General features: G+C 63.4%; 2 protein-coding genes and 4 long non-coding RNA genes across 6 annotated transcripts in view; 2 read left to right on the plus strand and 4 right to left on the minus strand.

Moving 5' to 3' along the window:
• The first annotated feature begins 72 nt into the window (after positions 1-72).
• On the plus strand, positions 73-7,105 carry GSR (glutathione-disulfide reductase). The gene is made up of 13 exons (XM_065836901.2): positions 73-216; positions 766-792; positions 1,016-1,104; positions 1,638-1,707; positions 2,102-2,249; positions 2,371-2,425; positions 2,495-2,594; positions 4,323-4,409; positions 4,502-4,663; positions 5,632-5,743; positions 5,841-5,972; positions 6,552-6,685; positions 6,855-7,105. Exons 1-13 carry the CDS (start codon positions 88-90, stop codon positions 7,002-7,004), a joined length of 1,395 nt encoding a protein of 464 aa, XP_065692973.2. The 5' UTR covers positions 73-87; the 3' UTR covers positions 7,005-7,105.
• Positions 7,106-8,185: 1,080 nt separating this feature from the next.
• LOC136101192 (uncharacterized) lies at positions 8,186-10,279 on the plus strand. The gene is made up of 2 exons (XR_011738981.1): positions 8,186-8,430; positions 10,063-10,279. It is a non-coding gene; the product is annotated as an uncharacterized lncRNA (long non-coding RNA).
• Positions 10,280-14,749: 4,470 nt separating this feature from the next.
• On the minus strand, positions 14,750-16,114 carry LOC136101608 (uncharacterized). The gene is made up of 2 exons (XR_010651353.2): positions 15,700-16,114; positions 14,750-14,966 (listed from the first exon to the last, which is right to left on the minus strand). It is a non-coding gene; the product is annotated as an uncharacterized lncRNA (long non-coding RNA).
• Positions 16,115-16,419: 305 nt separating this feature from the next.
• LOC139827871 (uncharacterized) lies at positions 16,420-16,854 on the minus strand. Its single transcript, XR_011738982.1, has 2 exons — positions 16,610-16,854; positions 16,420-16,514 (listed from the first exon to the last, which is right to left on the minus strand). It is a non-coding gene; the product is annotated as an uncharacterized lncRNA (long non-coding RNA).
• Positions 16,855-17,523: 669 nt separating this feature from the next.
• Positions 17,524-19,410, minus strand: LOC139827872 (uncharacterized). Its single transcript, XR_011738983.1, has 4 exons — positions 19,200-19,410; positions 18,719-18,982; positions 18,332-18,504; positions 17,524-18,016 (listed from the first exon to the last, which is right to left on the minus strand). It is a non-coding gene; the product is annotated as an uncharacterized lncRNA (long non-coding RNA).
• A 2,446-nt stretch (positions 19,411-21,856) lies between these two features.
• FRAS1 (Fraser extracellular matrix complex subunit 1) overlaps positions 21,857-26,041 on the minus strand; it is a 126,197-nt gene continuing 122,012 nt past the window's right edge. Inside the window, exon 68 of the mRNA XM_071808295.1 lies at positions 21,857-22,480. Within this exon, the coding sequence (XP_071664396.1) occupies positions 22,477-22,480 (4 nt within the window). The 3' untranslated portion in view covers positions 21,857-22,476. The remainder of the gene's footprint in view (positions 22,481-26,041) is intronic.

Raw genomic sequence — 26,041 nt, forward strand, 5'->3', positions numbered from 1 at the left:
TATTGTGCTGGACGGGGCGGGACCGGGGGGAGGCGGGACCGGGGGCGGGCGCAGCCCCGCGGGGGCGCCCCGACCGAACCCGGAACCATGGCGGCGGCCGCTTACGAGCTCTTGGTGTTGGGGGGCGGCTCCGGGGGGCTGGCGGGGGCGCGCCGGGCGGCCGAATTGGGAGCCCGGGTGGCTTTGGTGGAACCGCTGCGCTTGGGGGGCACCTGCGTGAGTCGCGGGGGGGACACACGCGGGTGGACGGTGGGAATCGCTGCATGGTGGCGTTTTGCGCGCTGATTCGCTTAAGAACACCCAGCGCCTTCCCGAGGGGAAGGGGGAATCGCACCCGGGTGCGATTCCCCCTTCCCCTCGGGAAAGCGCTGGGTGGATATTTCCAAGCTAAAAAGGTGGCAAATTATACGGGGGGGGTGGACTGTGAGTCAGCAAAAAAGCCAATTAGCACGCTCAGGTTTTGTACTTTGAGCCGCCGTGCTCGGAGCGGAACTACGGGAAACGGGGTTTATTTGGTAAACCCGGTAAGTTTTTATATGGGGAAATTGTGCAACTTCTGTTTTCTCCATCAAGGGAGTGAAGGAAACAAAGCACAACGACTTGAGGTGCCAAGTGTGGTTACAGCCCTTTATTTTGGGCCAGAAACCCCTAATCCTTTTGTTTTTAACTGGGATCCAGCACCAGCCTGACGTAGGATGCTCTCCAGACCATTACATGTTTAAAAACTAAACCTTAATGCTGCATCTTGCTCTTATTTCCCCGTAGGTCAATGTGGGGTGCGTGCCGAAAAAGGTAAAGGCGCTTTTAGCAGTGATTTGTGTGGCTGCTGAATTTTGGGGAGGTGCTGATGTGGGTGCGGGGAGGGAGGAGCAGGGAGGAATCGGGGGTTTGGAGCGGATTGAGCAATCGGAGACGCCCTGCGAACAAAATAAATGAAGCAGGAGGAAGCATGAATGAGGATCAGTTTTCCCTGGAATCAAACTCTTCCCAACTCGTCGCGCGGTTTGTGCCGCAGGTGATGTGGAACGCGGCCGTCCACGCCGAGTTCGTCCACGACCACGCCGACTACGGCTTCGAGACGGCCGGCGTCAAGTTCAACTGGAGGTGCGTATGGAAATGTACGGGTGGAAAGCACCGTTTCCCGTCGGCGTGGTGTGGTATGTGCCCCACAGGGAGCAGCCGCAGCCCCCGCGGTTTGTTGTCCCCCCAAAATGGGTGCCTGCCCGCTACAGCCCTTAGCAGGGCCTGTTGTGACAGGACAAGGGGTGATGGTTTAAACTGAAGGAGGGAGATTCAGGCTGGACACGAGGAAGGAATGGTTGCCCTGAGGGTGGTGAGAGCCTGGCCCAGGTTGGGCAGAGAGGGGGTGGATGAACCATCCCTGGAGACATCCCAGGCCAGGCTGGACGGGGCTCTGAGCAACCTGAGCTGGTGCAGATGTCCCTGTCATGGCAGGGGGGGCACTGGGGAGCCGAGAAGGTCCCTCTAGCACAAACCATTCTGTGATTCTGCTGGGCAACTCAGGGCTGTTCTGTTCTGTGGCTGGGGTGCCACATACCGAGGGACTGACTGTTTTCCACTGAGCTCTGGAGGTTCATTCACTAACGGTGACAATAACTCTCCCTGCTCTATTCCAGAACAATTAAAGAGAAGCGCGACGCCTACGTGAGGCGCCTGAACGAGATCTATGAAAACAACCTCAAGAAGGTGAGGATGCATTTATCCCACCAGCCGAGCAGGGAAGCTCTGCTGGATTTTTGGCCACTTTTCCAGCCCTAACAGCTCCTCTCCTCTCCTCTCCTCTCCTCTCCTCTCCTCTCCTCTCCTCTCCTCTCCTCTCCTCTCCTCTCCTCTCCTCTCCTCTCCTCTCCTCTCCTCTCCTCTCCTCTCCTCTCCTCTCCTCTCCTCTCCTCTCCTCTCCTCTCCTCTCCTCTCCTCTCCTCTCCTCTCCTCTCCTCTCCTCTCCTCTCCTCTCCTCTCCTCTCCTCTCCTCTCCTCTCCTCTCCTCTCCTCTCCTCTCCTCTCCTCTCCTCTCCTCTCCTCTCCTCTCCTCTCCTCTCCTCTCCTCTCCTCTCCTCTCCTCTCCCTCCTCTCCTCTCAGGCTCACATCGACATCATCCATGGCTATGGCAAATTCACCGCCGATCCCGAGCCGACCGTGGAAGTCAACGGGAAGAAGTACACGGCTCCTCACATCCTCATTGCCACGGGCGGGCGCCCGGCCGTCCCCCCCGACTGCGAAATTCCCGGTGAGCCGGACAAAACTCCCCGCTCTGCCCAAGCCGGCGGGTTTGGGGGTGTTGGTGGGAAGGGGGTGCTGGTGGGGCACGTTCTCCTCCCAAGGGGTGTGAAAGGAGCTTTGCTCGGCAGGTGCCAGCCTGGGAATGACCAGCGACGGCTTCTTCGAGCTGGAGGAGCTGCCGAGGTAAGGGGGCTCATCCCCCCGGCCGCCGCGGGCCCCACTCGCCTGCCCACGCCGTCGCCCTCTCCGCAGGCGCAGCGTGGTTGTCGGCGCCGGCTACATCGCGGTGGAGATCGCGGGGATCCTGTCCACGCTGGGCTCCAAGTCCTCCCTGCTGATCCGCCACGACAAGGTAGTGCACCCTGTCCCCCCGCATCCCGGCCCCTCGGGGGGCTGCTGCAGCGGAGCTTCTGGGGGGTCGTTTTTTGGCCCTTGAGGCTGTAAAGGAGGGTCCGAGCCAGCTCCGGGTCGGGAGGGTGGAGGTGGCAGGAGGCTGTTGGGTGTACGGAGGGTTCTGGGGGGATGGATGGGGCATTTCTGGGCAGACGAAGAGCGCCGGTTTGCCAGTGTCTGTCAGCCAGCAGCGTGGCCTTGTGGCCAAGAGGCCAGGGGTACCTGGGGTGCCTTAGGACGAGTGTGGCCAGCAGGTCAGGGGGGTTGTCCAGCCACTCTGCTCTGCGCATCTGGAGTTCTGTGCCCAGTTCTGGGCTGCCCAGTTTAAGAAGGACAAGGGATTACTGGAGAGAATCCAGCGCAGGGACACAAAAGTGCTGAGGGGTCTGGAGCATCTGGGGTTGAACTCTATGGGCTTCAACTCTGCCAGGGGAAATTGAGGCTGGAGATTAGACAGCAGTTCTGTGCAGAGAGAGTGGTCAGCATTGGAATGGCTGCCCAGGGAGGTGGGGGACTCACCGGCCCGGGAGGTGTTTTAACTGAGACTGGACATGGCACTGAGTGCCTTGATCTGGTCAGTGGACTGGAGTTGGACCAAGGGTTGGACTGGATGAGCTCTGAGGGCTTTTCCAACCCAGTCCATTCTGCGATTCTGTGATCTTTGTGCCAAGAAAAGACAGAGAGCTGGGGCTGTTGAGCTGGAGAAGCTGAGAGGGATGTGATCAATGATCAATATCTCAGGGTGGGTGTCAGAGGATGGAGCAGACTCTGCTCAGCGGTGCCCAGCGCCAGGGTGAGGGGCAACGGGCACAGACTGAAACACAGGAGGCTCCATCTGAACATGAGCAGAAACGTCTTTGCTGGGAGGTGCCAGAGCCTGGCCCAGGCTGCCCAGAGCGGGTGTGGAGTCTCCTTCTCTGAGACATTCAAACCCGCCTGGATCCACCTGTGTGATCTGCTCTGTGACCCTGCGTGACCTACTCTGTGACCCTGCGTGACCTGCTCTGTGACCCTGCGTGACCTGCTCTGGTGACCCTGCGTGATCTGCTCTGTGACCCTGCGTGATCTGCTCTGGTGACCCTGTGTGATCTGCTCTGTGACCCTGCGTGATCTGCTCTGGTGACCCTGCGTGATCTGCTCTGGTGACCCTGCGTGACCTGCTCTGTGACCCTGCGTGACCAACTCTGTGACCCCGTGTGATCTGCTCTGTGACCCTGCGTGACCTGCTCTGTGACCCTGCGTGACCTGCTCTGTGACCCTGTGTGATCTGCTCTGTGACCCTGCGTGACCTGCTCTGTGACCCTGTGTGATCTGCTCTGTGACCCTGTGTGATCTGCTCTGTGACCCTGTGTGAGCAGGTGGGCTGGGGATCTGCAGAGGTCCCTTCAGCCCCAACCAGCCCGTGATTCTGTGCCTCGGTGCTGCCAGCGTAGTTTCGGCAGCACCCGCCTGCTTGCCGGGTGTCTCTGCAGCCGTGCGTGCACCGCACCCCCCTCCTTGAGCTTTACTTTGTGTCACGACTTGAAAAACAGAAGATGAAAGAACAAGCAGAGAACAGGTTTATCATTAACCAGAAACACCGCAGGCGTCGCAGGGCCTGCCCGGGGCTCGGGCGCAGGGAAACGCTGCTGGACGGGGCTGATGGGTGGTGCCTCCTTCATCTGATGGGGCTGGGGTCCCTTTCCAGGTCCTGAGGACGTTCGACTCGTTGATCAGCTCCAACTGCACCCAGGAGCTGGAGAACACGGGGGTGGAGGTCTGGAAGCACACCAAGGTAGGGGCGTGCGGAGCCCGCTGTCCCATCGCTCCTGGTGCACGGGGCTGGGAAAAGCCAGAGGTTCGGGCCGCCCCTGTTGTTCCCCGCAGGTCAAGGCGGTCACCAAGTCCCCCCAGGGGCTGCTGGATGTGACAGTGACCTCCGCGGTGCCCGGCCGGAAGCCGACGGAGGGGACGATCCGCGACGTGGACTGCCTGCTCTGGGCGGTGGGCCGGGAGCCCAACACCCCCGGGCTTGGCCTGGACCACGTGGTGAGACGGCAGTGGGTGTGCTCGTGGGTCTAGGGGGGGCCCACGTGTCTTTGGGGTCCCACGGGTCTCCAGGGGTCCCACAGGTCTTTGGAGTTCCCACAGGTCTCCGGGGGTCCCACAGGTCTTTGGGGTTCCCGTGGGTCTCCAGGGCTCCCACAGGTCTCTGAGGGTCCCATGGGTGTTTGGGGTACCTGTGGGTCTCCAGGGGTCCCACAGGTCTTTGGGATTCCTATAGGTGTCTGGGTGTCCCACAGGTCTCTGAGGGTTCCATGGATGTTTGGGGTCCCCGTGGGTCTCCAGGGGGTCCCATGGGTCTTCAGGGGTCCCACGGGTCTTCAGGGGCATCTCATGGATCTCTGGGGTTCCCATGGGTCTCTAAGGGTCCCACAGGTCTTTGGGGTTCCTATGGGTGTCTGGGTGTCCCACAGGTCTCTGGGTGTCCCACAGGTCTCTGGGTGTCCCACTGGTCTCTAGGAGTCCCACAGGTCTCTGGGGGTCCCACAGTCTTTGGGGTTCCCATGCATCTGTAGGTGTCCCAGAGGTCTCTGGGTGTCCCACAGGTCTCTGGGTTTCCCACAGGTCTTTGGGGTTCCTGTGGGTCTCCAGGGCTCCCACAGGTCTCTGAGGGTCCCATGGGTGTTTGGGGTCCCTGTGGGTCTCCAGGGGGTCCCATGGGTCTCCAGGGGGTCCCACAGGTCTTCAGGGGCATCTCACGGATCTCTGGGGTTCCCATGGGTCTCTAGGGGTCCCACAGGTCTTTGGGGTTCCTATGGGTGTCTGGGTGTCCCACTGGTCTCTGGGGTTCCCACTGGTCTCTGGGGCTCCCCTGGGTCTCCGGAGCTTGCCATGGGATGGTGCTCCCCCCACGTCCCCCCATCTGGGCACACGGTGGCCGCAGGGCCGGTTCCCCGCGCATGTGGCCAGTGTCACGTCCCGCGTGCCGAGCTGGCCACCATTTCTCGTGGCAGGGCGTGCAGGTGGACGCCAAGGGCCACGTGGTGGTGGACGAGTACCAGAACACCACCAGGAGAGGGATCTACGCCATCGGGGACGTCTGCGGGAGAGCGCTCCTCACCCCCGGTACCGCAGCCATACTGCTGTCCCCGTGCAGCCCCCCGCCCCCATACAGAGCCATCCACGTCCCGGTGTGGCTCAGGCTCCCCGTCCCTCCCCGCAGTGGCCATCGCGGCGGGCAGGAAGCTGGCACACCGGCTCTTCGAGGCCAAGCCGGAGTCCCGGCTGGACTACCACAACATCCCCACCGTCGTCTTCAGCCACCCGCCCATCGGCACCGTGGGCCTCACCGAAGGTGGGGACGGGCAGGGCGGGGGGACAAGGATGGGGACATGGTGGCCCAGAGCTGCTGGTTTGGTGCTGGATTTGGGCCCCTCACGCCAAGAAAGACTTGAGGTGCTGGAGCGAGCGGAGAGAAGGGAACGGAGCTGGTGAGGGGCTGGAGCACAAGTGTGATGGGAGCGGCTGAGGGAGCTGGGGGTTCAGCTGGAGAACAGGAGCTGAGGGGAGACCTTCTCAGCTCAAGTTGCGCCAGGGGAGGTTGAGGTTGGATTTAGGAACAATTCCTTCCCCAAAGGGCTGTGGGGGCATTGGAACAGGCTGCCCAGGGCAGTGCTGGAGTCACCAGCCCTGGAGGGTTGGACAGACGGACATGAGGTTCTCAGGACACGGGGCAGTGCCAGGGGTGGGGTAATGGTTGGACTCCATGATTCTGAGGGTCTCTTCCAACCTAAATGGTTCAATGATTCTATGAAAGGATCTGATGTCCAACCACCTGTCTGAGCCTTGCGAAATGTGCTTGGGCTCCCTGTCCATAAACACCTCATGGATACGGTGCATCCCCAGGACCTACATGTCGTGTCTTCTGCTGCAGATGAAGCCGTGGCTGCACATGGGAAGGAAAACGTGAAGATCTACAGCACGTCCTTCACCCCCTTGTACCACGCCGTCACCCAGAGGAAGGTGAAGTGCGTCATGAAGCTGGTGTGTGTCGGCAAGGAGGAGAAGGTGCGTGGAGGGGACCGGGGCCACAGCAGGGAAGTGGCAGGGCTGTCCTCTTGTCCCCAGCTGGCCCGCTCTGACCTGCTCAGACCAGGTTTTGGGCCAGGATCCAGCTCCCCCAGCACCGAACCCACCGATGCTGGGTCCCACCCGGGCTCTCTCTTCTCCCCCAAAGGTGGTGGGATTGCACATGCAAGGGCTGGGCTGCGACGAAATGCTGCAGGGCTTCGCCGTGGCCATCAAGATGGGGGCCACCAAGGCCGACTTCGACAACACCGTCGCCATTCACCCCACTTCCGCGGAGGAGCTGGTGACGCTGCGCTGAGCCGGTGGGCGCCAGCAGCCCCGGGGACGCCAGCAGCAGCTGGGAAAAGGTTTTGTGTATGTCTGAAGAAAAATAAAATGCCTTAAGTTGGGTTGCCTGGAGAGCCACGTGTCTGTAGAATCGGCACGGCTTGGTTCGGAGTGGAGAGCAAACACAGTGGTGCTGGTGGGTCTGTGTCTCTGGCTTCAGGGTGACAGCGGAGGGGGCCGGCATGGCCCCTCGCGTGCTTTGGGTGCTCAGAGCGGCTGTTTGGCTCTGTTGAGAATCCATCCCAGATGGGAAAACACCAGCGGGCACAAAATCCCTGCCCAGCCCTCCCAGCCCCGGCAGTGGGCGTTTAAATAGCGTAGTCAGCTCCCAGGGGCTCACGTACAAGCAAAAGCCCAAATATGACGGGCAGCCTCAGTTATCTGTGTCAGGATTGAAAGAAGAAGGGTTTGCAAGGCCCATTGCGGTCTGAAACACAGAAGGTTTTCCCTGGGTTTGCCACAGACCATCGTCAAGCACACGAGAGGAGGAACCGGAGAGAATTCAAACCTCATCGCTCCATTTTAATCCATGGTGACTTCAGCCCCTCTGTTCACACACTGGGAGGGCATTTGGTCGGTGGTTTTTCTCATTCTAAATCACAACTAAGGCCACTTTATTTTAAGACATATTTTAGAGTGTTTGAGGGGTTTGCCCTGTACTTCACAAATTGAGAACTTGTCAAAGTGTCTGAAAAAAGAGTCAGGGACACACGGGGGGCTGAGTGGCCACAGAAACTCCTTTTTTGAGGAAACAGCACTAAAGCAGCGGAGCCCCGGGTGTCCCGGGAATGAGGGGGACGGGCTGGGGGACCCGGGCTGCGGCAGAGCCGGGAGCTGAGGGACCCTCGGCTGGGCAGGGGAACGTGAGGGGGGACAGCGGGCTCGGGGCTGGGAGGTTCGTTTTGGGGCGGGGGCGGCAGCGACAGGAGCTGTGCCACGAGGGGGAGAGCGAAGCGGGAACACGAACCGGGGCTGCCCGGGGGTCGTTCCCGTGTGACTCCCCCTGTGACAGTCCCGGCCCCGCTGTCCCTGCCCCGGCTGCGGTGCCGCCGAACGGACACGAGATGGCGCTGCGCTCTGCAGGGCCGCGCGGTGTCCGCCAGGCGGCGCCATCCCGGGCTGCGGGGGGGGCGGGACGGACTGGGAGGGGGCGAGGCCGAGGTAAGAGGGGGCGGGGCGGAGATGCGAGGGGGCGTGGCCAACCCGCTCGGCCGCGCCCCGAGCGCAGCTGAGCCCGCAGCGGGGCCGCGGTGCCCGGTTTCCATGGGGTCGGTGCTGTGCCGCGTTTGTTCGGTGCGTTCCCCTGTGTGTCTGGTTGCCGTTGGTGCCTCGTTTGTTTCCCGTCAGCGCAGCCGAGCCCGCAGCGAGGACGCGCTGGACACGGACACGGCGTGAAGGTGCGTGGGGCCGGGGGGCGGCTGAGCCTGGGGGGAGGGGACACCCCCGGTTGGGGGGCGGCTGCTGGGGCTGCAATCGTCCCCTCTCTCCGCAGGAGCTCCAGGTGCCTGCGGGCAGGTCCCGGACAGAGGCAGCGGCGGGCAAGGGTTAAAACCTACAATGGCTTCAATAAAGGGGTGGTGGAAAGTGTCCGCATGTCGCCGTGGTCCTTACGGGTCCCTCCTGTCACCAGCCCGGGGTGGGGGGGTCAGGCCGAGCCGTGCCCTGAGCTCCCCCCAGCCCATCCCACACCAGCGACTCTTCCCAGACACCTTACCCCACCCCCTCCCCGAAGCGGGGACCCGGGTCCTCCCCGCCAGGTGAATGGGACACGGGAAGCTGTCACCGGTCCCGGGGGCTGCGGTGCCGCCGAAAGACCACCGGGTGGCGCTGCGCTCTGCAGTGCCGCGCTGTGTCCGCCAGGCGGCGCCACTGTGCGGGACGGAGGGGCGGGGTCGAGGGCGGGGCCTAGGGGCGGGGCCGAGGTGTGCCGGACCGAGAGGGGCGGGGCCAAGCCGCGCACGGACGCGCCCCGCGAGCGCAGCTGAGCCCGCGGTCACGTGACGCGGCGGTCCCCCGAGGCTTCAAAAGCTCCCCCGGGCCGCCAGGGGGCGCCTCTCCGGCGGGCGCACGCGCAGAGGCGGGAGCGGGTCCCGGTGCGGGCTCTGCCCGGCGGGGGCTCTGCCGGGCCCGGGGCAGCTGCTGCCGGGGGAGCTGCTTCCACTCGGCGGGGCCGCGGGGCGGCTCTGGGCCCTGCACGGAGCCGGGCTCGGACCGGAGCCCCTTTGGTCCCGGTCCCGAGCGCTGCGGCGGGAGCAGAGGCTCATCCCGGCGCCGGGCGAGGAGCCAGCACGGCCCCGAGGCGGCGAGGACGTGCCCGGTGAGTGTCCCGGGGGCGCGGGGAGCGGGGCTGTGCTCGGGGCTTCGCCCCTCGTCCTGCTGCAGGCCGGGGAGGGGGCTCCCGTCCCCCGGTAGGGCTCCCCCGGGGCTGGAGGCTGCTGGGGGTGCGGGGGGGGCCCCGCGGTTCTGAGCCGGGGCCGGGCCGGGCTGGGGGGTGTTCGGGGAGGCGGCAGCGGGCGCTGGGGGGTCCGGCCAGAGCCGCTGGCCCCGCTGGGCTGGTGGGGGCCGGGGGCTTTGGCCGCGGGGGTTTCTGCTCCAGCTCGGCCTGGGGGGCCGGGTTGTGGCCCCGTTTGTGGGTTCTGCAACCGTTTTGTTGTTCGGGGGTCTGTGGGTTTGGGGTCTGCACCTTTTGTTTTTTGGCTTGTGCCACTTTTGTTGCTGCATTGTGCACTCGTGGTTTTTGGGGTTTTTGCACCCGTGGTTTTGGGGTTTCTGCACCTGTTGTGTTTGAGTTTGTTCAGCTGTTGCTTTTTTGGTTTCTGCACCTGTTGGTTTTGCTGTGTGCCCCCATATTATTTGTTGGGTGCAGCTGTTTTATTGGTAGTGACCACTTTTTATTGGGTTTGTGCTTGTGCCCTCATTTGTTCAGTGTGTTTTTTCACTTTGTGTTTGTGCCTCTTGTGTTTCACATGAAGTTTGTGTGTGGCTGCAGTTGAGTTCTGGTTCTGATTTCTCTCTCTGGTCTCTTTCAGCTCCAGCTCCAGTCTGTGCAGCTTCCAGCTTGTTTGTGGTTCCAGCTCCTCTCCAGCTGCTTCTGGTTCCAGTTCTGCTCCAGCTCCAGTTCAGCTTGTGCTTGTTCCAATGAGCTTGGCTTTGGGCCAGATCGTAAATCAATCACTGTCACAAGCTGCATATGAATATGACCTGTCATAATTAATCATGAATAAAGATGAACTAATTATCTAATAACGAGTCCAGTGGTTGAACAGTCCTTGAACAAAAGGAGTAAAAAAAGGGGGGAAAATCACTTTTCGCGCCAGAAACTAAGTCCAACACCTGAAACAGCCTGGTGCATGCCAGCGTCCGAGCATTTGGGGGCCAGGGCGTCCGGACCCCCCCCCTCCGGAGGGGGTCCCCCCTGCCTGGCCCCCCACCCTGCTCCTCCCCAGCCTCCCACTGCTGCCCACCCCCCTGCCCAGCGCCCCACCAGCCCCTGCCCAAGGGGCCAACCCGGCCCCTGGGTTTGAGCCCAGGAACAGCGACTGGGTCTCTGTTCCTGAGCCCAAAGCCCAGGCCTCGGCCCCAGGAGCCCCTTTCCCAGTCCCGAGAACGCAGCTCAGGCTCCGTTCTCAGGGCTGGGAAATGCCCTGCTGGCTCGGGGCTCCAGTTGCACAAGCACCCACGGAGCCCACAACCCCAGCGAACCCAACCCCGCGTGTGGTGTCGGGAGCCCCAGCGGTGTCGGGCGGTGCTTGAGAACTGGCTGGGGGGACCCGCGGAGCGGGCCCGGCCCCGTGTGGCCGCGGGCGGCTCGGCCGGGGACGGGGGGCGCCGGGCTCCGGCCCTCCGGGCTTTATTCCGCCCCGGCGCCCCGAGCCCCGCGGCTGCGGCTGCTGCTCCGCGGAGCCGCCCGGGCACCGGCTGCCCTCGCCCACCCGCCTCCGCCCCGAGACCCCCCGGCCCCGCGCTCCCAGCCCCGACCCCCGGCGCGGCCGCGCCCGGGCCGAGCTCCCCGCACCTCACCTGGGCCCCACCGGGAGAGCCCGGACGGGCCGCTGCCGCCCCCGCACGCACCGAGAAACCCGAACAAATCGAAACGCGCGCCTTAAATACCCTCGGCCCCGCCCCGCGCACGCGCCCTGGGCCCGCCCGCCCCGCCCCTCACACCTGTGCTGGCCCCGCCCCGCCCCTCACACCTGTGCTGGCCCCGCCCCGCCCAAGTGCGCATGCGCCACCAGGCCCCGCCCCTCGCACCTGCGCTGGCCCCGCCCCGGCCAGGTGCGCTGCATTTCCGGCCCGCCCCGCGCACGCGCCGCCTCTTCTTCCGGCACAACCGCGGCGGTTCCGCTCCAGGCGGACGCTGGGAACGGACCGGGCGCTCCGGGAGAACCATCGAGCGGGACGCGGCGCTGCAGCCCCAGCCCGGCCCGGGGGCGGTGAGCTTGGGCTGCGGCTGGAACCGGGGACGGGTCTCGCGGGGACCGGGGCTGTGGCTCTGCCGGGGCTGTTGCCGGCCCAGGAGTCCCGGCCCCGGGCTCCGCTGCTTCCCGGGCGGCCGGGGCCGGAGGCTTCCACTTCCCCGAGCGCCCGGAGTTCGAGTCTGGCCTCCCCGGCCCCGTCCCGGCGGGCATGAGCAGCAGCAGCAGCGCTGGAACCGAGCCGGGAGCGGCCGGAGCTCCGGGGCTCAAGTGCCGCGTTCCCCCGCGGCTGCTGCCGGGCCGGGCTGCCGGGGACACCCCGGGAAGGCTGGAGCCACCGGCGGCCCTGGGGCTGCCCCGGCACCGTCTGCCCGGACCCGCCGCACAGCTCGGGGCCGCCGGGGCCCGAACGGGGCTCCCGAGCCCCCGAACACCGACCGAGGAGGGGAAGGGGTGTCTCGGCTCTCACAGCCCTTCGGGCCCTGCACCCACCCCGGACACACCCGGGCGGCTCCGGGCTGAGCCCCGAACAAAAGCGCCCAAGTGAGTTGCATTTCAAGCACCCAAAACACAGGACTTGGTGTCTGACCCATCCATGGCCACATGAGCCTCGTGGCAACCACAGGAACACGGGGCTGAGTCTCCTCCTTCAGCCCCAGACCTGCCCCACTAACACGGGTCCCAAGCCTTCCACAGACAGCACTTTGTTTCCGGCCGCGCACAGGCCAAATGAGCCTGGTGATCAGTGCACACACACATGGAGCAGTCTCTGTGACCCAGAATCACAACTTAGTTTTTGTTGGTTAGCCCCCCAAATTCACAACTTAGTCTCTGTGACTCAGATTCACCACTTGGTCTCAGTTTGTGTGTCCCCCCAATTAATGACTTAGTCTCTTTTTTGTGAGCCCCCCAATTCAAGACTTAGTCTCTGTTTGTGACCCAGACTCACGACTCAGTCTCTATTTGTGAGTCCCACAATTCACAACTTAGTGTCTGTCCCTGAGCCCTCCCTCTGGCCAAATGTACTCACTGTCCAGCCCCAACTGCAGGACTTGGACTAAGTCATGAATGGTGGGACTCACAAAAAAGAGACTAAGTCATTAATTGGGGGCACGCACAAACCAGGACCAAGTGCTGAATCTGGGTCACAGATATTAAGTCGTGAATTGGGGGGGCTCACAAACAGAGACTAAGTCCTAAATCTGGGTCCCAGAGACTAAGTCGTGAATTGTGGGGCTCAGAAACAGAGACTAAGTCATGAATCTGGGTCACGGAGCTGTGTGTTGTGGTGTTGATTAAAACAGAGACTAAGTGGTGACTCTGGGTTACAGAGACTGCTCCATGTGTGTGCGCACTGATACCCGGGCTCATTTGGCCTGTGTGGGGCTGGAAACAAAGTGCTGTGTGTGGAAGGCTGGGGACCCGTGTTACTGGGGCAGGTCTGGGGCTGAAGGAGAAGACTCAGCCCCGTGTTCCTGTGGTTGCCACGAGGCTCATGTGGCCATGGATGGGTCAGACACCAAGTCCTGTGTTTTGGGTGCTTGAAATGCAACTCACTTGGGCGCTTTTGTTCGGGGCTCAGCCCGGAGCCGCCCGGGTGTGTCCGGGGTGGGTGCAGGGCCCGAAGGGCTGTGAGAGCCGAGACGCCCCTTCCCCTCCTCGGTCGGTGTTCGGGGGCTCGGGAGCCCCGTTCGGGCCCCGGCGGCCCCGAGCTGTGCGGCGGGTCCGGGCAGACGGTGCCGGGGCAGCCCCAGGGCCGCCGGTGGCTCCAGCCTTCCCGGGCTGTCCCCGGCAGCCCGGCCCGGCAGCAGCCGCGGGGGAACGCGGCACTTGAGCCCCGGAGCTCCGGCCGCTCCCGGCTCGGTTCCAGCGCTGCTGCTGCTGCTCCTGCCGCCGGGACGGGGCCGGGGAGGCCAGACTCGGACTCCGGGCGCTCGGGGAAGCGGAAGCCTCCAGCCCCGGCCGCCCGGGAAGCAGCGGAGCCCGGGGCCGGGACTCCCGGGCCGGCAGCAGCCCCGGCAGAGCCGCAGCCCCGGTCCCCGCGAGACCCGTCCCCGGTTCCAGCCGCAGCCCAAGCTCACCGCCCCCGGGCCGGGCCGGGGCTGCAGCGCCGCGTCCCGCTCGATGGTTCCCCCGGAGCGCCCGGTCCGTTCTCAGCGTCCGCCTGGAGCGGAGCCGCCGCGGTTGTGCCGGAAGAAGAGGCGGCGCGTGCGCGGGGCGGGCCGGAAATGCAGCGCACCTGGCCGGGGCGGGGCCAGCGCAGGTGCGAGGGGCGGGGCCTGGTGGCGCATGCGCATTTGGGCGGGGCGGGGCCAGCGCAGGTGTGGGGGCGGGGCCTGCTAGCGCATGCGCACTTGGGCGGGGCGGGGCCAGCACAGGTGTGAGGGGCGGGGCGGGCGGGCCCAGGGCGCGTGCGCGGGGCGGGGCCGAGGGTATTTAAGGCGCGCGTTTCGATTTGTTCGGGTTTTTCGGTGCGTGCGGGGGCGGCAGCGGCCGGTCCGGGCTCTCCCGGCGGGGCCCAGGTGAGGTGCGGGGAGCTCGGCCCGGGCGCGGCCGCGCCGGGGGTCGGGGCTGGGAGCGCGGGGCCGGGGGGTCTCGGGGCGGAGGCGGGTGGGCGAGGGCAGCCGGTGCCCGGGCGGCTCCGCGGAGCAGCAGCCGCAGCCGCGGGTCTCGGGGCGCCGGGGCGGAATAAAGCCCGGAGGGCCGGAGCCCGGCGCCCCCCGTCCCCGGCCGAGCCGCCCGCGGCCACACGGGGCCGGGCCCGCTCCGCGGGTCCCCCCAGCCAGTTCTCAAGCACCGCCCGACACCGCTGGGGCTCCCGACACCACACGCGGGGTTGGGTTCGCTGGGGTTGTGGGCTCCGTGGGTGCTTGTGCAACTGGAGCCCCGAGCCAGCAGGGCATTTCCCAGCCCTGAGAACGGAGCCTGAGCTGCGTTCTCGGGACTGGGAAAGGGGCTCCTGGGGCCGAGGCCTGGGCTTTGGGCTCAGGAACAGAGACCCAGTCGCTGTTCCTGGGCTCAAACCCAGGGGCCGGGTCGGCCCCTTGGGCAGGGGCTGGTGGGGCGCTGGGCAGGGGAGGGGGGTGGGCAGCAGTGGGAGGCTGGGGAGGAGCAGGGTGGGGGGCCAGGCAGGGGGGACCCCCTCCGGAGGGGGGGGGTCCGGACGCCCTGGCCCCCAAATGCTCGGACACTGGCATGCACCAGGCTGTTTCAGGTGTTGGACTTAGTTTCTGGCGCGAAAAGTGATTTTCCCCCCTTTTTTTACTCCTTTTGTTCAAGGACTGTTCAACCACTGGACTCGTTATTAGATAATTAGTTCATCTTTATTCATGATTAATTATGACAGGTCATATTCATATGCAGCTTGTGACAGTGATTGATTTACGATCTGGCCCAAAGCCAAGCTCATTGGAACAAGCACAAGCTGAACTGGAGCTGGAGCAGAACTGGAACCAGAAGCAGCTGGAGAGGAGCTGGAACCACAAACAAGCTGGAAGCTGCACAGACTGGAGCTGGAGCTGAAAGAGACCAGAGAGAGAAATCAGAACCAGAACTCAACTGCAGCCACACACAAACTTCATGTGAAACACAAGAGGCACAAACACAAAGTGAAAAAACACACTGAACAAATGAGGGCACAAGCACAAACACAATAAAAAGTGGTCACTACCAATAAAACAGCTGCACCCAACAAATAATATGGGGGCACACAGCAAAACCAACAGGTGCAGAAACCAAAAAAGCAACAGCTGAACAAACTCAAACACAACAGGTGCAGAAACCCCAAAACCACGGGTGCACAAACCCCAAAACCACGAGTGCACAAACCCCAAAACCACGGGTGCACAATGCAGCAACAAAAGTGGCACAAGCCAAAAAACAAAAGGTGCAGACCCCAAACCCACAGACCCCCGAACAACAAAACGGGTGCAGAACCCACAAACGGGGCCACAACCCGGCCCCCCAGGCCGAGCTGGAGCAGAAACCCCCGCGGCCAAAGCCCCCGGCCCCCACCAGCCCAGCGGGGCCAGCGGCTCTGGCCGGACCCCCCAGCGCCCGCTGCCGCCTCCCCGAACACCCCCCAGCCCGGCCCGGCCCCGGCTCAGAACCGCGGGGCCCCCCCCGCACCCCCAACAGCCTCCAGCCCCGGGGGAGCCCTGCCGGGGGACGGGACCCCCTCCCCGGCCTGCAGCAGGACGAGGGGCGAAGCCCCGAGCACAGCCCCGCTCCCCGCGCCCCCGGGACACTCACCGGGCACGTCCTCGCCGCCTCCGGGCCGAACGGGCTCCTCGCCCGGCGCCGGGATGAGCCTCTGCTCCCGCCGCAGCGCTCGGGACCGGGACCAAAGGGGCTCCGGTCCGAGCCCGGCTCCGTGCAGGGCCCAGAGCCGCCCCGCGGCCCCGCCGAGTGGAAGCAGCTCCCCCGGCAGCAGCTGCCCCGGGCCGGGCAGAGCCCCCGCCGGGCAGAGCCCGCACCAGGACCCGCTCCCGCCGGCCCCGCTCCCGCCTCTGCGCGTGCGCCCGCCGGAGAGGCGCCCCCTGGCGGCCCGGGGGAGCTTTTGAAGCCTCGGGGGACCGCCGCGTCACGTGACCGCGGGCTCAGCTGCGCTCGCGGGGCGCGTCCGTGCGCGGCTTGGCCCCGCCCCTCTCGGTCCGGCACACCTCGGCCCCGCCCCTCCGTCCCGCACAGTGGCGCCGCCTGGCGGACACAGCGCGGCACTGCAGAGCGCAGCGCCACCCGGTGGTCTTTCGGCGGCACCGCAGCCCCCGGGACCGGTGACAGCTTCCCGTGTCCCATTCACCTGGCGGGGAGGACCCGGGTCCCCGCTTCGGGGAGGGGGTGGGGTAAGGTGTCTGGGAAGAGTCGCTGGTGTGGGATGGGCTGGGGGGAGCTCAGGGCACGGCTCGGCCTGACCCCCCCACCCCGGGCTGGTGACAGGAGGGACCCGTAAGGACCACGGCGACATGCGGACACTTTCCACCACCCCTTTATTGAAGCCATTGTAGGTTTTAACCCTTGCCCGCCGCTGCCTCTGTCCGGGACCTGCCCGCAGGCACCTGGAGCTCCTGCGGAGAGAGGGGACGATTGCAGCCCCAGCAGCCGCCCCCCAACCGGGGGTGTCCCCTCCCCCCAGGCTCAGCCGCCCCCCGGCCCCACGCACCTTCACGCCGTGTCCGTGTCCAGCGCGTCCTCGCTGCGGGCTCGGCTGCGCTGACGGGAAACAAACGAGGCACCAACGGCAACCAGACACACAGGGGAACGCACCGAACAAACGCGGCACAGCACCGACCCCATGGAAACCGGGCACCGCGGCCCCGCTGCGGGCTCAGCTGCGCTCGGGGCGCGGCCGAGCGGGTTGGCCACGCCCCCTCGCATCTCCGCCCCGCCCCCTCTTACCTCGGCCTCGCCCCCTCCCAGTCCGTCCCGCCCCCCCCGCAGCCCGGGATGGCGCCGCCTGGCGGACACCGCGCGGCCCTGCAGAGCGCAGCGCCATCTCGTGTCCGTTCGGCGGCACCGCAGCCGGGGCAGGGACAGCGGGGCCGGGACTGTCACAGGGGGAGTCACACGGGAACGACCCCCGGGCAGCCCCGGTTCGTGTTCCCGCTTCGCTCTCCCCCTCGTGGGACAACTCCTGTCGCTGCCGCCCCCGCCCCAAAACGAACCTCCCAGCCCCGAGCCCCCAGTCCCAGGGCTGCACTTGGGTTTTCTGCACGGTTCTGCCGCATTTTCCGCAGCAAACGCCGCGTCTCGGGTGTTAAACGAGGGGTTCCCGGGGATGCTGAGGGCACCCAAAGCCCTGGGGTCGCTGCTGGAGCTGCTCTGCCCTCCCCGAGAGCATAAAAACAACAGCACAGCTTTTCTTACCTTTATATAAAGTCATCTGTTTTCTTTACAATATATAAAAGGTGTTTCTCACCAACCCAAAGCAGGCGCTCCGTTAAACTTCCGTCCCGGCGTGCGGATCGTTCTGCGCTTTGACTCCCCCGTTCAGCCGCTGCCCCTTTACTGACTCCTGCAAACACCAACAGAGCAGCTCGGTGTGGTTTGGGGAGCACCCGCAATCGTGCTCATCACCAAGTGAGGTGTTCGGCCTTCTCATCTGCCTTTCGCAACTGCACTGATTAACTCAGGAACGTTAATAAAGTCTTGCTAAGGAGCTCGTTTCCCGACTGCTTTCAAAAAACAAAGCACCTTCACCACCAGAATAAATTCCTCACCTCTGTTTCCCGTGCTAGAGTTTGTTTCTTACCTGGCTCCGCTGTTACTTTGCGGTACAACAGACACAGCCCACTGGGGTACAAATACGGCCTGTCTGGGGAAATCCCGACATCAAATCCTGCCAGAGCCTCCCCAGCGCGGATTCGGTGTCTCTGGGCAGCGTGGGGCCCGGCGCCCGCCATTCACCCAGCGAACCCGGGACGTCCCGGGCACAGACGGGAGCTTTGGGGCCCCCGAGCCCCCGGGCACGGACCTGGTAGAGAGCGTCCACCCTGAGCGTGAAGCCGTCGACTCCGGGCGCGCTGCTGACGGAGCGTGTTCCAGAGCACGCGGCCGTACAGGATTTGCCCTGAGGAGGGTGGGGGAAAAACGGTCGGGTTAAGTTCTCCAGAAGACAACAAAAATGAACGAACAAGAGGAGCCTGGTGAGAGCCAAATGCACCGAGCCACGTGCGGTTCTGGCTCTGCAGGGCTGGGTTTGCGTGTGCAGGCGACAGAACGCCGTGCAGAGCACGTTCTTGTCCCTGGGCGCGCTGTGCCAGGGCTGGAAAAGAGGCAAAGCCCAGCCTGGTTTACCCCTCTCTCTCGCAGGCGTGGAAGCTGGGAAGACGGAAACGTCAGGGACGAGGGGAACAGGTGAGAAAGAACAACACGGAAGTCCCACCCTTTGAAAAAGCCCCTTTGTAATCTGCCAGAGACGTTTCGGACTGGGTGGGATCCGTCAGAAACACCTTCTCGTTGTTGCAGAGCTGGAACTCCGTGTTCAGGGAGCAGGCGACGGGAGCCGGGCGGTTCATCTGCTGGAAGGCGATGGGGATCGGGAACCTGACACGGGCACTAAAAGAGGCAAAAGGAGAGGCTGGGGCTGCCCGCGCCCGAGCGCCCGCGCTGCTTTCCCCCTGCTCCTCTGCTTCAGCGCCGCCGGTCCAGCCGCCCGTGGGCCGTGGCGCTCAGCCCCTGCCCCTTCCCGCTGCCGTCGCCGCCGGCACACGGGACCACAAACCCCCGACCGCGCTGGGACCGTCCTGCCGGGACGGTGACAAGTCCTTACCGCTCGGAGCGCGGGCCGCTGTGCGCACACCCGCAGGCGCGGCGCGGGAAGAGCCAGAGGCCATAACGCACCGCAAAGAGCCGCTTGGATTTCCGCTGCCTCTCTCCCGGGGCATCTCCGAAGCCGCACCTGAGCTCCCAGCAGAGGTGGCACCGGCGGGGACGCAGGCGCTGGCCGGTCCAGCCCTGCCGGGAGATCACCGGGCCCGCTGAGCTCGCCTGTGTTTCACGGCTTCAGGCCGGCGCGGCCTCCCGCTCTTTCTCTCTGCAAAGCAGGAATCGCAGCCATAACCATGGGGTGCCTGGAGTTTCCCTCAGGCCTGCGTATCTAACACAGAGGTTCTGCTCATCAAGCACACGAGGCCGGTAAAACAATCAGTGTGATGTATGTGCTTTTCCCACAGACAGGCGCCAGTCACTTGAGCGTATTTACATTGCCAAATCCTCCGCTCTGTCCCCGTACATTCCACCCTCTCGCTCACCTGACTTGCGTCTGCTGGGGCCAACAAAGCCAGAGTTATTCATCCGGGCCTGTGAGGTGTAGCACAGAGCAACCTACAGGGGCACACAATAAACACATACAGAAAAAGGAAAAAGCATATTTCTGCAATGATCAGGTGTCCCGTTCATCTTGTCAAGGAATTAAAGGAGTCATTCAGCCAGGCGTTAGTTCCCAAGATGCCAGACGTCGCCTTCCGTGCTGGCCCATTCATCATCTGTGCTGAAGCAACACACGCCTTCAGAATCAAAGCAGCACTTGCAGCTACTGCCTACTCAGAGAAACAGCAATAAGAATCATTACTGTTGAGATCTCTTGGCCCAGCACGGTTCTGTAACACAGCTATGGGGTTCTCACCTTCCAGTAACACAGGGGCTGCTGCTCCAGCTCCTCAGCTGCGGTCACTCTGGGTTTAACACCTGCTGTGGGCTGATTGCCCACACAGACTGGAAAGTCCTGGCCTGCACTTTTTCAGGTTGGACTTCAGCTGGATGTTGAGTGTGCGACACCAATAACATTGTTCCAGTGCTGCCTCCTCCAGATAAAACACAGGCGTTCACTGAAGAAACCTGAAATACAAGAGCTCGAGAATCTGATGTTAGTAAAGGATGTAACGTAAGAGGAGAAGTCAGGGTACAAATCCATACAGCATGCTCTGAGCCATATGAATTTTTCCATCTAGATCAACAGGCTGCAGTCCCACTTCACAATCCATTGGTGTGAACAGTTTCATTTCCCCTGTAGTTAGTGCTGACACTGCATCCACAGAAGTGTATACACATTGCCAACCCCTACATGGGGGTGCGGGGCCAATATAATCAACCTGACAAGTATTCCAGGCCCACTGACCCCGTTTTACCTCTCCCCATGCTCTTTAATGTAGCTGTGTACAGGCAGCAGGATGATGTGAGCATGTTTTACAAGTATATAACAGCAAAGAGGTTTGATTGTGACCAATGTCCCATGCGTGTGCAGCGTAAGCTGATCCATGTCCACAAGCTACAGGCACATTTAGAGCTTGAGCATGCAGCTCAGCAGAGGTCACATTATCTGCTTTCTTACTGTTTTGAGACTCAAATGAATCAACTTCATTGTGCTCTGCTATTAACCCTTCACGAGGGGAACCCTTCTCCACAGAAGGTGTAGGGATGAAAGTTCTCCAATGCCCTAAAAATCCTGAAAAGGTACGTAATTGTTTTATTGCAGCTGGTACAGAAAGCTGCTGGACTGTGTGCTGTACTTGATCTGGTGTTTCTCTAAGCTGCCCATGCCAAACCTTTTCTAAAAACAGTACAGTAGCACAAGGGCCCTGTGTTTTCATCAGAGTAATTGCCCAGCCTTGGTCCTGCGAATGCACCTTCCAAAATTCAGCAGCTGCTTCAGTTCCTTGTGACACTGCCACAACCAACAGGTCATCGATATCATGGCAGTCAGTAACAGTACCCGACCACAGCGCTATATCAGCTGCTATGGTTTGGTGGCGAACGGAGGGACCGTGTTGTATCTCTGAGACAATACTCGGCCCGTATGTTGCTTGGGCTGCCAGGTAAAGGCAAACTGGCCTCGCACTGAGGTGCCGGGGGCTGGAGGGTGGGTGCAGTGTGGGCGGGGGGGCTGGGGCTGGTTGGCTTTTCTGCATCAGCATTAACTTTTGCAAGCAGCAAAGAATCTGTGATGGTGCGGTCCCGCTTATTTCTGATCATGGGATACCAGCTTGTACTAAATCATTCCACATTAGTGTTCTCATCACCTGTGCTCTAACTCTGCTCAGTTTTGCCAGATTTCCATTATCCACCACCCAGACAGAGGGTCCTGAAGTTGCAGCCCCAATTCCCCTCAAGGCATTGGCTGGAGTGCCTGCATTACCTGTAGCACTTGTCACTGCTACCCTGTCCGAATCGGATCCCATCATCAATGCATACACCACCCCCATCTGCTGCACTAAATCAATACTTTCCTCCATTGTGCACCAATTTCCACGGGACAACACAGATTCCACAGGTTCAGCATATGGCGCTAAAACTGCTGCACACAAGCATTGATACAGCAGAGATGCAATAATATCTCGCCTGTCCGGACCTCTGCTGGCTTGCAGCTGAGCGTATCGTTGTTGTATCTGATCGTCATAGGCTATATGGCTTAAGAAATCTTTTTCATCAGCTAATAAACGGATAGACACAGCTCCACGATCCCAAGCTGGCAAACCTGTGCCGGAATTCCTTCCCCGTTCGTCTGCTGAGAGATCTCTGAAAATGCCGTTAACTCCTTGGGAGAGCGAGTGTGTGCGATCTGCCCCCCCATCTGCTCCTTCGGCTGCAGCATCATTCGTATGGGGGGCTGTGCTCCCACCACCTCCCTGCCATTTGAGTCAGGATCACATTCAGGCTCAATATTGGAGTCTGAGGATTCACTCCAAATATTTCCATCCCATTCCCTGGGATTCCAAGTGTGTTTTGCGGTAAGAGTACAAACGTGAGAACACAAAAACTCACTTTTGGCCTATTTTTCCTTTTGTTCCTTAGCAATACACGCTAGCAGCCGGTCTACATTCTCTTGCAGCTCATAGCACCGCTGTGCTTGAGCAGTAATTACTTCTTGTGCAATCGCCTTTGCATCCTGTAAAATCTCAACCTCCTCTTCCAATTCTCTCATTTTACTCTTCAATGCAACAACGTCACGATCAGGAGCTCTAAGACCGGTAACAAATAACCATCCCAATCTCCCCGCTGATTTGCGAGACGAAGTTGATGCCGCTCTCCATGGAAACTTTAGCATAGCTGCTTGAATTACCTGGGGGGTGATCACCGCCCCATCATCAATCTCAGGCCAGGCCTCCCATGGAAGGAATTCAGACAGGAGAGCAGCCACGGGAGCCCAGCGCTCCGTACTGGGCCATCCCAGAATTTGGGGAGTCACCCTCGAGGCCTCCCCGTCCCTGGCTTTCTTTTGCAAGGTGCAAGTCACCTGAGCGTGTTTACATGGATCTGCTCCAGCAGATGCGGGAGGGACAAACGTGACCCGCGGGTTTAATTTGAGCCTCTGTGCGAGCAGCGGGACTGAAGGAAGAAACAGTCACGGGCAGAACTGAGAGAAAGGAATTCCTTCTAAAAGTGAACCACATTTTCCTACATCTTAACACACCGACCTCCACCAAGCACAGCGCTACTGATTAAGCTGTGGACGCAAAATCCCGCTTTTAACTTGCTGACGGCAGAACAACCTCGAACACATCATCAGCGCTGGTGTCTGTCTGCCCCGGCTTAACTAGAAAAGCGCATTTCCAGTGCAACGAACGGGTTTTGTTCTTCGAGTCTGTAACGCGGGCCGGTTCCTGAGCAGCCACACAACTGCTGTGCCCGCGGCTGCTCCAAGGGCCACAGGGATGCTCTGGGTTCGGTTCATCGCACACACATCATCGGTTCAGAAGCTGAACCCGCCGGCCTCACCCGTTGTAGGAGCTGGTGGCTCTGCAGAGCTGGGAGGGCGAGTCAAAGGTCCGAGCGCTCCACAGCAGCTGCAGACCGAACTGGATCCCCCCAGGTGCTCCGGGGTCAGGGAAGCCGAGCTGGCGTGGGGCAGGCTGTGGTGCTCCAGCACAAACAGCCCTGGGGCAGGACACGGGGCGACGGGTCAGGCAGCGCAGGGGGACTCGTCCCGGAAACAGCGACCCGGCCCGGCCCCGGCGATCCGGGAATGAAGGGGACGGGCGGGTGGACCCGGGCTGTGGCAGAGCAGGGAGCTGACGGACCCTCGGCTGGGCCGGGGAACGTGAGGAGGGACAGCGGGGACGGCTGGGGGGCCCTGCCCGCTCCGGCTTCGTGTTGACCTGAGCGCGGGAGCGGGGCGACACCGGGACCCCCCGGAGAGGAGCGGGGGACAGTGGGACTCTCGCCGGGCACAGCGGGGCAGGGACGCCCGGCCAGCCCTGCCGGCGGGGACTCGCTCCCTTCTCGGGGAGACACACAAGCCCGCGGGGGCCGGAGCGCCGGGCTCGGGGGGGCCGGTCAGTGCCCCCCCCGCCGCCGGGGTTTGTCGGTGCTGCGCGGGCGGGCGCTGGGACCCTGCGGACAACGGGCCGGACCCCTCTGGCCACGCCCCCGCGGCCCGAGCTCCGCCCCAGCGGAGCCTCCTCCCCTGGGCGGGGCGGGGCCCAGCGCGCCTGCGCGCCGGGGCCGAGTAGTTTAGTCCCCTGGCGGCCGCCGTCCCATCTCATTGTGTCTGCGGCTCCGGGTCGGGCGGGTTGGGGTCCCGGTCGTGGCTGCGGCCCCGGGGGCAGCGGCGGCACCGCGGGCGGGGGGACCGGCCCGGGCCTTCGGCGGCAGCTCGGAGCGGCGGAGGGGCCGAGTTCGCCCGCCCCAGGTGAGAGGCACGGTCGGCCCGGGGAGCGGCAGCAGCGGGGGTCTCGGGGAGGAGGCGGGTGGGCGAGGGCAGCCGGTGCCCGGGCGGCTCCGCGGAGCAGCAGCCGCAGCCGCGGGGCTCGGGGCGCCGGGGGGAATAAAGCCCGGAGGGCCGGAGCCCGGCGCCCCCCGTCCCCGGCCGAGCCGCCCGCGGCCACACGGGGCCGGGCCCGCTCCGCGGGTCCCCCCAGCCAGTTCTCAAGCACCGCCCGACACCGCCGGGGCTCCCGGCGCGGCCCCGACACCACACGCGGGGTTGGGGCTGTTGGGGTGTTTTGGGGGCTCAGCAGCTGGACTGTGAGATGGAGGACGAGCTGCGGGGCCTGCCGAGGGACAGGAGCTCCCTGGGGGGCTCACAATCCAGAGACTAAGTAATGAATTGTGGGGCTCACAACAAAGACACTAAAACGTGAATCTGGGTCACAAACAGAGGCTAAGTTGTGAATTGTGGGGCTCACAATTCAGAGACTAAGTCATGAATTGGGGGGGCTCACAGAGACTAAGTTATGAATTGTGGGACTCACAAACCAGAGACTAAGTCATGAATTGGGGAGGCTCACAAACACATTAAGTCCTAATTTGGGTCACAGAGACAAAGTCATGAATTTGGGGATCAGAAATTAAGTTGTGCATTGTGGGGCTCACCAAAAAGAGGAATTGGAGAGCTCACAAACAGAGACTAAGTTATGAATTGGAGGGGCTCACAAAAAGAGACTAAGTCGTGAATCTGGGTCACAGAGACTAAGTCATGAATTGAGGGGGCTCACAAACAGAGACTAAGTCGTGAATCTGGGTCACAGAGAGTAAGTCATTAATTGAGGGGGCTCACAAACAGAGACTAAGTCGTGAATCTGGGTCACAGAGACTAAGTCATGAATTGTGGGGCTCAGAAACAGAGACTAAGTCGTGAATCTGGGTCACAGAGAGTAAGTCATGAATTGGGAGTCTCACAAACAGAGACTAAGTCGTGAATTGTGGGGCTCAGAAACAGAGACTAAGTCATGAATCTGGGTCACGGAGCTGTGTGTTGTGGTGTTGATTAAAACAGAGACTAAGTGGTGACTCTGGGTCACAGAGACTGCTCCATGTGTGTGTGCACTGATACCCGGGCTCATTTGGCCTGTGTGGGGCTGGAAACAAAGTGCTGTGTGTGGAAGGCTGGGAATCCGTGTTACTGGGGCAGGTCTGGGGCTGAAGGAGGAGACTCAGCCCCGTGTTCCTGTGGTTGCCACGAGGCTCATGTGGCCATGGATGGGTCAGACACCAAGTCCTGTGTTTTGGGTGCTTGAAATGCAACTCACTTGGGCACTTTTGTTCGGGGCTCAGCCCGGAGCCGCCCGGGTGTGTCCGGGCTGGGTGCAGGGCCCGAAGGGCTGTGAGAGCCGAGACGCCCCTTCCCCTCCTCGGTCGGTGTTCGGGGGCTCGGGAGCCCCGTTCGGGCCCCGGCGGCCCCGAGCTGTGCGGCGGGTCCGGGCAGACGGTGCCGGGGCAGCCCCAGGGCCGCCGGTGGCTCCAGCCTTCCCGGGGTGTCCCCGGCAGCAAGGCCCGGCAGCAGCCGCGGGGGAACGCGGCACTTGAGCCCCGGAGCTCCGGCTCCTCCCGGCTCGGTTCCAGCGCTGCTGCTGCTGCTCATGCCCGCCGGGACGGGGCCGGGGAGGCCGGACTCGGGCTCCGGGCGCTCGGGGGAGCGGAGACCTCCGGTCCCGGCCGCCCAGGAAGCAGCGGAGCCCGGGGCCGGGACTCCCGGGCCGGCAGCAGCCCCGGCAGAGCCGCAGCCCCGGCAGAGCCGCAGCCCCGGTCCCCGCGAGACCCGTCCCCGGTTCCAGCCGCAGCCCAAGCTCACCGCCCCCGGGCCGGGCCGGGGCTGCAGCGCCGCGTCCCGCTCGATGGTTCCCCCGGAGCGCCCGGTCCGTTCCCAGTGTCCGCCTGGAGCGGAACCGCCGCGGTTGTGCCGGAAGAAGAGGCGGCGCGTGCGCGGGGCGGGCCGGAAATGCAGCGCACCTGGCCGGGGCGGGGCCAGCGCAGGTGCGAGGGGCGGGGCCTGGTGGCGCATGCGCATTTGGGCGGGGCGGGGCCAGCGCAGGTGTGGGGGGCGGGGCCTGCTAGCGCATGCGCACTTGGGCGGGGCGGGGCCAGCACAGGTGTGAGGGGCGGGGCGGGCGGGCCCAGGGCGCGTGCGCGGGGCGGGGCCGAGGGTATTTAAGGCGCGCGTTTCGATTTGTTCGGGTTTCTCGGTGCGTGCGGGGGCGGCAGCGGCCGGTCCGGGCTCTCCCGGCGGGGCCCAGGTGAGGTGCGGGGAGCTCGGCCCGGGCGCGGCCGCGCCGGGGGTCGGGGCTGGGAGCGCGGGGCCGGGGGGTCTCGGGGCGGAGGCGGGTGGGCGAGGGCAGCCGGTGCCCGGGCGGCTCCGCGGAGCAGCAGCCGCAGCCGC

This window comes from Patagioenas fasciata, chromosome 4 (genome assembly GCF_037038585.1).
Source record: "Patagioenas fasciata isolate bPatFas1 chromosome 4, bPatFas1.hap1, whole genome shotgun sequence".
Lineage (NCBI taxonomy): Eukaryota > Metazoa > Chordata > Aves > Columbiformes > Columbidae > Patagioenas > Patagioenas fasciata.